Raw genomic sequence first — 14072 nt, 5'->3', positions numbered from 1 at the left:
GGAGTCCCCTTGCAGGACATCTGCCTGGCAGCTACGTGGGCCTCGCTGCACATGTCTGCTAGACACTACTTCCTGGACAGCCAAGTCCGGAGAGATGGCTTTTTCGTCCGTTCCGTTCTCCAGGACTTTCTGGTGTGATCTGGTTCGCAGACCTACCACCGGGGTTGGTATTGCTGGGGTATCTATTCTAAGGTAAGGAATCTAACACTAACCTGTTTCTTTCAGATGCACAAGTTACTTACCTTCGTTAACGATATATTTGTAAGAAACAGTAGTTCGTGTTAGATTCCTTACCGCCCCACCGATCCTCCCAGTTCTGCGAACCGATATCTAGGGTTAAGGACATCCCTTTCAGGGCCCTAGTTTCATGGCGCCAGTGTCGGTTTCTATCATGGCTCTGCATTCCTGGCGCGGAAAGCTATGTACAGAACTGACGTCCACGCGCGAGGGCGGCGTCGAAGTACTCCGACGTCATCCCGATGAGCACGACGACGACGACGACGACGACAGACGTGGAGCTGCAGACAACGCCTAGCGGAGCCTAAGGGTACTGCTGACGAAAACTTTCCAATCCAGTCTGACGCCTGGGGGAATTTAACACTAACTACTGTTTCTTACTGATATATCGTTACCGAAGGTAAGTAACTTGTGCATTCAGCTCACATGCCTAGAACAGAAAATGTTACTTACCCAATGTGCATCTGGCATCTGTTCTTGGCATGTGGAGCTGTAGATTCACATGCGCCCACCCGCCTCCCCGTGTACTTATACCTGTTGCAGTTTCTTACTCATATACATACGCATGGACATGTTTATTCTACACTTACTAACTCCATTCTCACTCTCTGCGGGAAAGCAATCTAACAATGAAGTCCATGCCCAGGCACACTATCACTGAAAGGAGGAGCCACCTTACCTCGTGACTGGAAAGACTTCTTCGAAGAAAAGCAACTTGCAAACATCTAGACCTAACACCAGATGGCAGGAGTATGCAAAGCATGTGAATCTACAGCTCTACATGCCAAGAACAGATGCTTACTGGGTAAGTAACATTTTCCTTATATAGCACTCACTACCCCAGACCAGACGTCAAAGCTCTTTTTTTTGTCGAGTAGCATGCTACTCTGGAACCCAAAAAGTATTTGTGATGAATTAGTATAGGAAAATATTAAATAAAGTTTAGTAGCGGACATGTTAGGCTGTTATTTGGATTAAAAAGGATAGTGGAGGGATAGATGCTGGAAGGGTTTGCATTTATATAGAGCTTGCTACTTCGATGATATCTTGGAGCACTTTTCGGTGGGTAGCATGCTACTTCAGTACCCAAACAAGATTAGTGGGAAATTAGTATAGCTGAATATGAAATTATTTGAGCCGTGGACATGTGAGTTTGTATTGAAAAAGGATAGTGGAGGGATAGAAGATTGTAATTGTAATGTTCGAGGCATATGAGCTGCAGATTACACACTGTGCATAGATCGCCACCTAGTGTTGGGCCCGGATGTTTGCAGTTTGTTTTTGTCCTGAAAAGTTCTTTGGAAGTCACGAGATAGGTGACTCCTCCTTTGGAGCATATTGCGCATGGGCATCGGCTCCATCCTCAGATTGTTTTTTCCGCCATCGGTCTCCGATTTGTTTCCAGCGCTCCAGTTTGGAACCGATTTTCCGTCGGCGCGCAATCCTCACCCAGTTCGACGGTATTGTTTTGATCGCTGTCGCCATCGACGTGACTCTTCACCACTTCGAAGTCTTCGATTCATTTCGTAGACAAAGGCCTCCGGGCCTACCTAGGCCTTACTCTCTGGCTCATGGAAAGGACGCCATTCAAGAGGTCTCCTTGATGTAGGTCGAAGTTTCCCCACACCCATCTACATGAGGTGTGCAACCTTTGCCTCTCACCGGAGCACGAGGCCAAAGACTGTTCTGCCCCCGCGGATCTGGTTATCGGGTGATATCTGTGACGGATCCGCACCAATTGTGCCTTTGGTGCTTGGAGCACAACCATGACCCAAAGTCATACTCTGATTGCCGGGCCATGAATCCAAAAGCTTTGCAGGAGCGGGCCTGGGAGACCTGGTGCTCTGCTCCGCATCTCTCCCGTTCTCAGTTGAGAGGTAGGTCCCTAGAACGGTTGTGGATCCCGCACACCTCATCCCATTTGAAACATAAGGGGCGTTCAGGTAAGCACAAGTAGTCGACGAAGAAGCATAGGCGTTTTTAAATTTCACTCAGTCTGTTGGCCAACCTGAAGTGGGACATAGGGCATCATTGCTTTAGACCTCCGTCCCCTGAGCTTTCTGACGAGACTGTGCCTCTCCATTTTTCCGGGAGCCGTAGCGTCTCCTGCCCAATTGTGAAAGTTTTATGATGCCTTGCACCTCAACTTTGGGCAGCCCAGCTCTGCTGGTGCGCCCATGGAGTTGGTTGGGGGCCCCAGCCCTTCGACACAGGCGGTTACGGCCCAAGTGGGTTTTCGTGGATCCATTATCGGATCCGGACTGACATCGGTCATTCCAACTTGACTTTCCCCTAATGTCTTTCTCAGCTGCGACATACCCAACACACACTGTGCTGCTGATCACTGTCAACCCCAGCCTCATCGCTGACTTGCACACAGAGCCAGACCAGCGTCAATCAACGTCGGAAGTGAATTTTGTCCCTGTGTTCACCCTGGTGTTGATATTGATCCGGGAGGTGGTGAAGAGGACTGGGAGGGGCAACTGAACCCTTTAACAGACCAGCTTGAAGACCCCATGGACTGGCGGATGGACCTAGGTGAGGCCACTAGGTTGGACATTTTACCTGACACTGGCTTGCTTTCTCCCCCTACCATAGCTACAGAGGAGGGGGCATCATACTCAGTGGTGGTGAGAAGGGCAGCCCAGGTCCATGGCCTCGAGCTCCCTTGGGTGGCAATCAGGACTAACCCCCTGACGGAGCTCAGCTTGCAGCTTCTACCTCTGTTTCTCTGATGCCATTTAATTAAGCCCTCACTGATGTCCTTCTGGGCACTTGGTCCAGGTCTAGCACAGGGGGTCCTGTGGGCAGGACAATTGCCTGCCGCCATTGACCCGCTCCTTGCTACGCAGCGTACCTTATGCAACATTCTCCCCCTGAGAGCTTGGTTGTCCAAGCTTCATCCTCCAAAGGCTCATTCCCTTCTGGGCCCTCGGCTAGGGAATCCAAGAAGCTGAACCATCTTGGAAAGAGTATGTTTTTTTCCTTCAGCTTGACATCGTGGTCGGTGCATACTGCTTGCCTCTTGAGCCGAACTCCCATACCATCTGGGATACGGTTGCGCAGGTGCTGCATCAGTGCCAGGAGGAGGCCCGGGCTGTTGTCTCCCAAGCAGTTGCAGGCGCAAGTTTGCCATTCGTTGTAGACTGGACAACACTGACTCACTGGGCATAACAGTTGAGTCGCTACGCTGGTTTGAGGACTTCTAGCTTTTCAGGGGAGTTCCAATCTACTCTGGACATGCCCTGTATGGCATTGACCTTTTCAGCGAGAAGGCAGACTCCATGCTTGAGTGCTTCAAGGAATCTCGGACTGCAGCCAGATCCTTGAGCCTCACGGCTACAACCTGTCCCCCCTCTGTCTTCCCTTCGTGGCCTACGGAAGGGGCGCCCAGCCTCGTCCTGTACAGCCCCGAGTCATGCAAGTTGTCCTGCTTATTTGTGGTCGCGGACGTGTGGCCCAGCCTCCTAGTGGGTCACAGAGCCAGCTGGTGGTGTAGTCCACCCCTTTCCCCTCTGCCACTGCCTCCAAGCCCTACTTGTCCTACGTTTCAATCCCATCATCGGCCAGTCTGAAGCAGGATTCGCATCTCCTCCTCTGCTGGCAGTCCATCACGTGGGACAGGTGGGTTCTGCAGGTAGCCCGAAGGGGCTACTCCCTCACTTCAAAACTACCCTCCCATGGCACCCTCCTACAGCTGTATCCAGGAGGATCATTTGGCCCTTCTCCGTGAGGAAGTTACGGCTCTATTGGCCAAGGGGGTCATAGAAATTGTCCCTGTGCCAGAAGTAGGACGTTGTTGTTATTCCCGCTACTTTCTGGTGCCCACAAAAATCAAAAGCCTACGTTCTATCCTAGAACTTCGGACTCTCAACTTCTTCCTTTGGAAAAAGTTAAAAATGCTCACTTTGGCCCAGGTCCTCTCTGCCATAGACCCTGGAGACTTGATGTGCGTTTTTGACTTGCAGGATGCTTAATTCCATAACCTGGTCCTGCCTGCCTGAAGTTCCAGTGGGCGCAGCATCAGGGGAATCTTTCCGACTATGCCCAGATTTCGAAGGGGACTGCACAGCAACTGCAGTGGTGGCTCCCTCTCCCTTCCCCAACCAGATCTGATGGTGGCGACAGATGCGTCACTCCTGTGATGGTGTGACCACCTGGGAGAGGCGGAGATAAGTCATCTGTTCTCCTGCGCAGTCAGGTCTCCATATTAACCTTTTGGAGCTCCGGGCGATTAGACTGTCACTGAAAGCATTCTTCCCTCTCTCAAAGGAATAGTAGTGCAGGCGTTCCTGGACAACAACACTGTCATGCGATAATGCAACTAACTGGGCAGGGTGGTGTCTTTGAGACCCTTTGTCAAGAGGCTCTCAGCCTCTGGACATGGCTGGAAAATCAGGGCGTATCCCTGGTGGTTCAACATCTGGCTGGATCTTTGAGTGCCAGAGCAGACAAATTCAGCCATTGGTGCCTGGTTGATTACAAATGGTGTCTCCATCCGGAGGTGGCACAAGGTCTTTCCATGGTGTGGAGAGCCTTGGTTAGATCGGTTTGCCTCCGAAGAGAAAGTGCAATGTCCGCAGTATTGTGCGTTGGAGTTTTGAAGGCAGCCAACGATTGGCAATGCTTTTCGGCGCGAGTAAAGTTTTGGCTTCTTCTATGCCTTCCGTCTATACCACTTCCGCCTTGAGTGCTCAATAAGATCAAGAAGGGAAAAGGGGAGAGAGTACCTGCACTTCTATATTTCCAATTCAAGTCCTAGGAACCACGAGAGGTTATATCTTCAGAGTGAAATGCATTATATTATGTTACATTATTACTCCTGTTATGTTTATGGTTTTTAAGCTGTGTGCGGCATGTTTCTCAGCTGTCTGCATTGTTTTGCAGCACTACATCAGTGCTGCCTGAACTGAGGGTTCCTGCATTTATCCGTTGTATCTGCTTTTGTGTGCTTGTGTTCAATATTTGCTCTTTTGCGTAGGTCAACTTGCGTGATTGCTGAAAGTGGTTGCTTCTGTGGTGTGCTTCATTTGACAAGTTAGTGTTCATTATCCATGCAGTTACACCCCACACAATTCAACACCACATACTTCCAATCCACACCACAGAATGCCACATCATTACACAAAATTCAACAGCACACCGCATAATTAAGCTCCATTATATACCACTCTGCAACACAAAATTCCACATACTCTCCATAACACGCAATCCCACTCCACAAAATTTCAGTAAACTCAATATCACATAGTTACTATCCACGTAGTTCGACTGCATACCATGTCGCATAATTCCACTACACAAAGCCACTCCACAATTCCCCAATTAACATTTCTATTCCAACCCACATAATTCAACTACACACCAGATACATACACTCCATAACACATAGGTAAAATATGTTGTTATTTACAATGCCAATAGCTCTAACTCAATCAAATGTTTGACCTATTGCATTTTCAATGCTTGTTCAGAACTGGAACCATGTTGTACAGATTGTGCGAAAAAGCGGTATTGTGTTTAATGAATGTACAACTGAAAAGGATTTCTCACAGTTTCATGCCTGTTGAGATTATGGATCTTATAACCCAACCAGGCAAGCAAAAGCAGACTGAAAATGTGATTTCAAACCTCCTGATGTATCCTATGGATATGGGAATGTTTGAGTAGGAGGTGACAAGTCATGGACGTTTCTTTATTGTAGTACTGAATAGTGGTGAATTGATAAACAGCCATCATATCTTCCATCTCTGCAACCCAACCCACATGAATTCTTCCAACTTGAAGTGTAGTCTTTTAAAACTGTTCACAATTAATTAAGTTATTTTAGTTTGTTAAACCCTTTATTCTTATGCTCTGTGCTGCATTGTGACAGCTTGCACATAACTGTCGTCCAATACATTGTTATCAGACTATGGAGTCATGCAATGACTAGGGGTATGTCATGAAGGAGTGATAAAATATCGAAAAGGGGAAGCATTACGATGGGACCTTTTTTGTGATCTGTGCTTTGTTCAAGCATTAAACACTGAGCTGAGGCCTTCAGTACCCTTTCTCACCCAGGGCCGCCTTGGGTTATGGCATTTGGATCATATGCAGGCATGAAGATATTCTTAAAACACATTACCTCTTAACTGCCTTCCCAAAACCCCACAACGTATGCAACATGGATAATGCTTTGAATAAGAACCGCAACTCTCTTACATGCAGATTTGTTCCAAGGTAATCCTTTGCACTTATTAAATCCCTTAAATGCCCACCTTCAGAGGAGACTAAGATGCGTAGACTGAAAGACATGGCTGGCTAGATTTTTGCTTATAAGTGCCTGTTCCCCCAGAGGGTAATAATGCTCTTTACTTCAGAATTCAGACTGCTTCTCTGGTTTTCAAAAGGCATATCACGGTCGTAACAAAGTGATGTTGGATTACCCGAGTTCCTTCACGTGCTTTCTGTCAGTAAATGGTTTATCAAAGAGCTGGGCTTAGTTTTGATCAGGAAGCCAAGTGAGTCTTGAAATGTGCTCTTGCCTACTGTGGATTCTTTCCTTAATCTATTCCCATATTTGTATATTGGAATATGACCAGATGTAAGTATAATGAAATGTTTTCTTGGTGGTAGCAATTGATACATTTTCTTCCTAGGGTTTCACAAATGTCATCCTCCCTTTGCCTTATAGCAAAATAAGTATCCTTTCTTTATGGTCAACCATTTCTTAAGATGAGTTGAATGTAATTGTAAGGAAAATGGACAGTGGCACAATAGCAAACCATTTGATTTTCCTCAAATACTGTTTTTTCGTAATTTTCTTGAGTAAGCAGACATTTTTTGATATGAAGGTGAATTCTGAAGTACTGATTTCCGGAATTTATTTCTGTCCCATGAGTGGTGCGTTCAGTTGATCTTTCCCATATGCAGTTTCAGTGTGGGTTTTTGAAGGATTGGAATGTAAAAATATTTAATTGCAGCAAATACCCTGTTATGACCCTTCATAAATGCAACTACATCTGGTTTTTTTATTTGCAACATTTGGTTTACTGTGCACATCGGTTTGCAATTTAATTTACAATGTTGTCTTATCATTTTTAATTTTGCAGGATGAATACTATCACTTGTTAGCCGAGAAGATCTACAAAATACAGAAAGAGCTGGAAGAGAAAAGGCGATCTCGCTTACAGAAGCAAGGGATGTTGACTAACCAGCCTCCTTTACAGGCACCGGGAGCTGCACCACCGGTTATCCCGCAGGTTACTGCTGCCACCATTATGGGCCAGGTCCAGCCTGTTAGACCCTCCAGTGAGTACTGACTACATTAATGATTGTTCAAAGTGTCCCTGAGTAGACCATGTGCTGGATGAATTCATCCTAGCTTAAATTATATTAGCTAACACTGATGATCTGTCCAACTATTTAAAACGTAAGGTGTCAATGAACTCGGCAAGACCTAGGTAGCAACAGAAACCACTAGTACAAACATAAGACTGCTGGCTCAAGATGTAGCCACCTCCAAGAATCCATTAAATAGAAATACGGCCATCCTGCCCAGTTTCATTTTGGTCCTAAACAGTGAATGTTTTTTTGAAGTGTAGTACTTCAGTTACAGTTGTGACTGAGTACTGTCAGTGACTCCAGTAAGTGATACTGTAGCCAGTTGCCATGTCGGTGAGGATGGAACTCTTGGATTATTATGGTGTGAAGTTTGTGCTTGTGAAAAGCGGTTTCTCTTCCAGGGGATACTCATGAATAGTCATAAGCACTGAATAATCTCCGCCCATGAGCGGGAACCCAGAACATATAATAAAATATATATATGTGTGTAAATATATATAACAATAGTACTAAACAAATTATACACATATATATGTATAAACCAATAAAATGCAGCCCAACATGACCCATAGGCTAATAAAGCCATAAGTTCGAGGCATGTGGGCTGCTAAATTCATATCTTAGCATTAGATCGCCGCCTAGTGTTGGGCTCGGATGATCGCACATTGTTGTCCTGGAAGAGTCTTCGAAGTATCCTGAGATAGGTGGCTCCTCCCCTGGACTACAGTGCGCATGGGCATCGGCTCCATCCCCAGATTGTTTTTTTCCGCCATTGGGTTCGGATGTGGTCTCGACGTCTTACTGTCGGAACCAAGAAAAACTAACTTTTAGCGGCCAAAAGGCCTCGATTTTCTTGCGTCGGTATTGTCTGCGCACGGTCTCGAGTCTTCCGTCTCTTGGAGCCGGAATAAGCGGAGTTTTCTTCGCTCTCGGAACTTTGAGGCCTTCTCATCGCGACACGACTGCAAAACTTTTCGGACATGGAGAGGAGCCCGTTTAAGTACTGCCCGCTCTGTGGGTCCAAGTACCCACACATCGATCTACACCCCGTGTGTAACAAATGCCTTTCGCCTGACCACGACGACGGCAAGTGCAAGTTGTGTGCACAGTTCCGCTCAAAGAAGACTCTCAAGCTTCGGCGCGCGGTGCGCATGGAAGCTAAACAAGCGGCCCCGGATCCGGAGAACATCTTCGGCGACCAGGACGAAGAGGACCAGGGTCATCATCTCCAAATCTCCCCACCCGGGACGGAGGTCGAGGCGGATCCGGGAGACGACGACGGAGTCGCGGGTCAAGGCCTTGAATACGTCGACGAGGTAGGAGACGACGATGAGATTTATGGGGCCGCGGCAGACAGCTCGGGGGACGAGCTCTGCCCCGAAGGTTACGAGGATACCGACCGGGACACGGGATCGCCTGTCGGCCTTACCCAAGACCCGTTGCCGCAAGCCACAGCCCCGCCTTCGGGCCCGGCCACGGACTTACTTGCTGAGCAAACTGTTTCGAAACCGAAACCGAAACCATCGGGATCGACGACACCTAAAATGGCCGACCCGAAAACGAAACCGAAACTTAAGGACTCGAGTGTCCCTAAGATGGCTGCCGTGCCGGTGAAAACGACGGTGCCCGCTACCCCATCGACTCCGTCGACCTCCGGGCCGCAGAAGTCGAAGAAGTCCGTCGATTCCGATGCTGCAAAATCGAAACCGACGCCAGCGGAGGGGTCCTCCAAGAAAGATGGTCGGCACGGGTCAGCGGCTACGACGCCGTCCAAGCCCGCCAAAGTCGGCTCCAAGGAGGCTACGCAGGCACACGGAAAGAAGTCTGCGCCCCGAACACAGGAATCGGAGGCGGTAAAGACAGGATCCGCGCCCAAAGCGCACAAGGCCCACATGGACGTCGGATCCGAGGGAAAGATCAGACCATCCTCGTCAGCGCCGAAACAAACTGTGAGTGAGCCGTCCCTCATAGCCGAATCACTGCAAAGAATCAGGGAGAAGGCCTTTGCCCCGTCGGCTCCGATACCATCGCCGCAGCCGCAAAAGGACACTCCAGCGAAGCCATCTGGGAAACTTCTCTTTATTTTGCCGCCGAAGGAGGCGCCGAAAGCATTTTCAACCAAATCGGCACCGAAACAGGTGATTTCTTCACCGACAGGCCCGCTTCCACGTCGGGTACTCGAATCCGAGGACGATTCAGAGCATTTCATCGACGCTGACACAGGCAAACTGACCCTCTATAAGAGGAAAATCACTTCGGAGCCAGTGGACTCCTATGTCATCCCACTAAAGAAGAAGAGGGTGCCCCTTGACGCCTCAGGCCGGAACCAATCCAGCCTCCTCCGAGACGGAGCCCTACTCCCTCCCCAGAACACTCTGCGGGTGAGGGGTATGATGAGGACGAGCAGTACAATTTCCCAATCAATGAACCTGATGCACAACCGGATTCATATGATGACACTGGTGACCAGAACACCCAAGGTGCGGGGCAGGACCCGCAGCTTTTTAATGCACGGGCATCCCCGACTGAGGATTCAGCAGGTTTTCATGCACTACTCGAAAGGGCGGCAGCCAATCATGATGTGGACATGCATGCCGACCCGGTTGAGGAAGACTTCCTTTTCGACACTTTTTCAGTCGCTGAAAGGACAGTAAAGACACTGCCTATGCTTAAAGGAGTCCTCAAGCATGCTGGGGACATATTTAAGGAGCCTACAAGAGCGAGAGTGGTCAACCCTCGCATTGAAAAAAAGTACAGACCTGCACCTGCAGACCCCGCATACATTCGGGGACAATTGCCACTGGACTCTCTTGTGGTCGCCAATGCCAGGAAACGTGCCAACTCCCAGACAACGGGTGAAGCTCCTCCCCCGGATAAGGAGTCCAAAGTGCTAGAGGCAGGGGGCAAAAGAGTAGCTGCACAGGCATCAAACTTTTGGCGCATCGCCAATACACAGGCACTCTTGGCGCGTTACGATAGGGCGCACTACGACACCCTAGAACAGATTGTACAACACCTGCCTCCACAGTTCCAAGAGGACACCAAACTGCTTATTGAGGAAGGAAAGCTAATCTCAAACGCAGCCATCAAGTGTGCACTTGACGCTGCGGACACAGCTGCTAGAGCTATCAACACTAGCGTTATGCTGAGACGACAAGCGTGGCTCCGCATCTCAGGGTTTAAACCGGATATTCAGACAACAATTCTTAATCAGCCAGTCAATCCTGATAGTCTGTTTGGTCCAGATGTTGACACCACCCTAGAGAAAATAAAGAAAGACACGGAAACTGCTAAGTCTATGGGGGCCCTACAGTCACAACAGTTTCGTGGCAGCAATTTTCGTCGCTCAGGTGCACGTGGAGTCACCAGAGGACAAATGGGTCAACAATCCCAGTTCTCAAAAGGTGGGGCACAATCCTCGTTCACAAAACAGAACAAGGGAGGTTACAGAAATAACAGCAACAGAGGTCGCGGCAGAGGAAACAACAGCTCCCGCTCCTCTACTCCAAGCAAACAGTGACTCTCTGTCACTGCCCCCCGACCACCTAACACCTGTCGGGGGGAGACTGCAGCAGTTCCTGCCCGTCTGGAGAAACATCACCACAGACAGGTGGGTGCGACAACTAGTCCAGTATGGTTATTGCCTAGAGTTGAAGTCCACTCCACCCAACATCCCGCCAAGGCAAAGGCCTATGTCCGCAGAGCACTTGCTCTTATTGCAGCAGGAAGTAGTGGTGATGCTGCAAAAGGGAGCAATCGAGCTCGTGCCGGTGGGAGAGGAAGGCATGGGGGTATATTCCCTGTACTTCCTTATTCCAAAGAAGGACGGATCTCTCAGACCCATTCTAGATCTACGTCCCCTCAACCTGTACATACTATCAGAACATTTCCACATGCTTACACTGCAACAGATTCTTCCCTTGCTAAACCAGGGAGACTTCTTAGCAACCTTAGATCTCAAGGATGCTTATTTCCACATTCCACTACACCCGTCACACAGGAAATACCTCAGGTTCACTATTCAAGGCAGGCACTACCAGTTCAAGGTCCTACCCTTCGGAGTCACAACAGCCCCGAGGGTGTTCACCAAGTGTCTGGCGACAGTAGCGGCGCACCTCAGGAGGCAGAACATCCATGTCTACCCCTACCTAGACGACTGGCTCGTGCAAGCCAAGTCAGAGCAACAGTGCGCCGCAGACATGTCGACTACAATTCACCTTCTTCACGATCTGGGTTTCTCCCTGAACTACCCAAAATCGCATCTTCAGCCGGCGCATGTCCGGCAGTTCCTAGGTGCGACGATCAACACCCTGACGGCCATGGCTCAGCCAAACCAAGTCAGGATAGACAGCATGCAGGCTCTGATCCAAAGGTTCAGGCCACAACACTCGCTTCCAGCGAGAGTGTTCATGCAGTTGATAGGCATGATGGCCTCCTGCATCTTCATAGTCCCTCACGCACGGCTACATATGCGCCCGCTCCAGGAGTGCTTAGCGAATCAGTGGACACAGGCTCGTGGGCAATTGACAGACCTAGTGTTGGTTACCAGTCGGGCATACGACTCTCTGCATTGGTGGACTCCACACAACCTTTGCAAGGGCTGACTGTTCCAAGAGCCTGTGCCGCAGATTGTCCTGACAACGGACGCATCTCTCCAGGGATGGGGAGCTCATGTGCTTACTTACACAGTGCAGGGACTATGGACGACGCAGCAACAGAAGATGCACATCAACTATCTGGAACTGATGGCAATCTTCATGGCGCTCAAGTCCTTCATTGTACATCTGTGCAACAAAGTCGTGCTAGTCCGGACGCCTAACATGACCGCGATGTACTACATTCAAAAGCAGGGAGGCACCCACTCGCCACAGCTGTCTCATCTGGCTCAGAGCATGTGGAAGTGGGCCATTCAGAGGAACATTTTCCTCATGGCAGAACACCTCCCAGGAAAGGACAATCAGATGGCGGATCTGCTCAGCAGGTACAGCCATCAAATGCACGAGTGGGAGTTCCACCCGTACTTCCGGCAGTGGGGTCATCCGGAGATAGACCTGTTTGCCACGAAAGAGAACGCAAAATGCCAACACTTTGCCGCCAGGTTCCCTCACCCACAGTCGCAGGGGAATGCGATATGGATGAACTGGTCAGGCAGATTTGCGTACGCTTTTCCGCCAGCCCCTCTAATACCGCTGGTCGCAAGAAAGCTAAGGCAGCACGAGATGACTCTCATCCTAGTTGCTCCAACGTGGGCGCGCCAGGCCTGGTACACCACGTTCCTCGAACTCTCAGTGGTGCCGCATCAAAGACTGCGCCTCACGCCCAGTCTTTTGACGCAGAACCATGGAGAAATTCAGCATCCAGATCCGCAACAGCTCAACCTGGCGATCTGGCTCCTGAAGTCCTAGAGTTTGGATACCTTAACCTACCTCCGGAGTGTATGAACATCATCAAGGAGGCGAGGAAACCAACTACTAGAGCATGCTATGCTGCAAAGTGGAAGCGTTTCGTCATTTACTGTACAGCCAATGACATCAACCCGCTAGATGCATCTATCCCCAACATCATCTGCTATCTGTTGCATCTTTACAAGTGCAATCTAGCGTACACTTCCATTCGGATACATCTATCCGCCATAGCGGCTTATCTCCAGAACAGGCAGCACCTCTCTGTCTTCAGAGTGCCCGCCATTAAAGCCTTCCTTGAAGGTCTGAAACGAGTCATTCCCCCAAGAACACCGCCAGCTCCGGTGTGGAACCTCAATGTCGTTCTCACCAGACTGATGGGACCACCATTTGAGCCACTGCACTCGTGTGAACTCCAGTTCCTTACGTGGAAAGTAGCTTTCCTTGTAGCTATTACGTCTCTGAGGCGTGTCAGTGAGCTGCAGGCGCTCACAATCCAAGAGCCATTCATTCAAATTCATCCAAATAGGGTAGTGCTACGCACTAACCCCAAATTCCTTCCGAAGGTGGTGTCACAGTTTCATCTAAACCAAACTATTGACTTACCAGCATTCTTTCAAAACCCGCAAACGGTGGCGGAAAGAATGCTCCACACCTTAGATGTACGGAGGGCGTTGATGTACTACATAGACAGAACACAACCCTTTAGAAAAACAAAACAACTCTTTGTTGCCTTCGCACCACAACACAAAGGCAACCCGATTTCCAAAGCAGGGATAGCCAGATGGATTGTTAAGTGCATCCAGATTTGTTATCAAAAAGCCAAGCGCACTTTAACAATACCCCCCAGAGCGCACTCCACACGCAAACTGGGGGCATCCATGGCTTTCCTAGGGAACATTCCTTTAGAGGATATTTGCAGAGCAGCCACGTGGGTTACACCACATACCTTTACAAAACACTACTGTGTTGATGTGCATTCCAAGCAGCAAGCTGCTGTAGGACAGGCTGTTCTGAAGACACTTTTTCAGGTTTCTGCAGCTGGCACGGGCAACCGCCGCTGATGGAGGGACTGCTATGTATTCTATGCTAAGATATGAATTTAGC

General features: G+C 49.2%; 1 protein-coding gene across 1 annotated transcript in view; it reads left to right on the top strand.

Moving 5' to 3' along the window:
* The window catches only part of CREBBP (CREB binding lysine acetyltransferase), a 1783742-nt gene that overhangs the window by 464723 nt on the left and 1304947 nt on the right, over positions 1-14072 (top strand). The window contains exon 10 of the mRNA XM_078663125.1: positions 7332-7530. Coding sequence (XP_078519251.1) covers positions 7332-7530 — 199 coding nt within the window. The remainder of the gene's footprint in view (positions 1-7331; positions 7531-14072) is intronic.

This window comes from Lissotriton helveticus, chromosome 10 (genome assembly GCF_964261635.1).
Source record: "Lissotriton helveticus chromosome 10, aLisHel1.1, whole genome shotgun sequence".
Classification (NCBI taxonomy): domain Eukaryota; kingdom Metazoa; phylum Chordata; class Amphibia; order Caudata; family Salamandridae; genus Lissotriton; species Lissotriton helveticus.
This window is presented reverse-complemented; position numbering and strand designations above follow the sequence as displayed.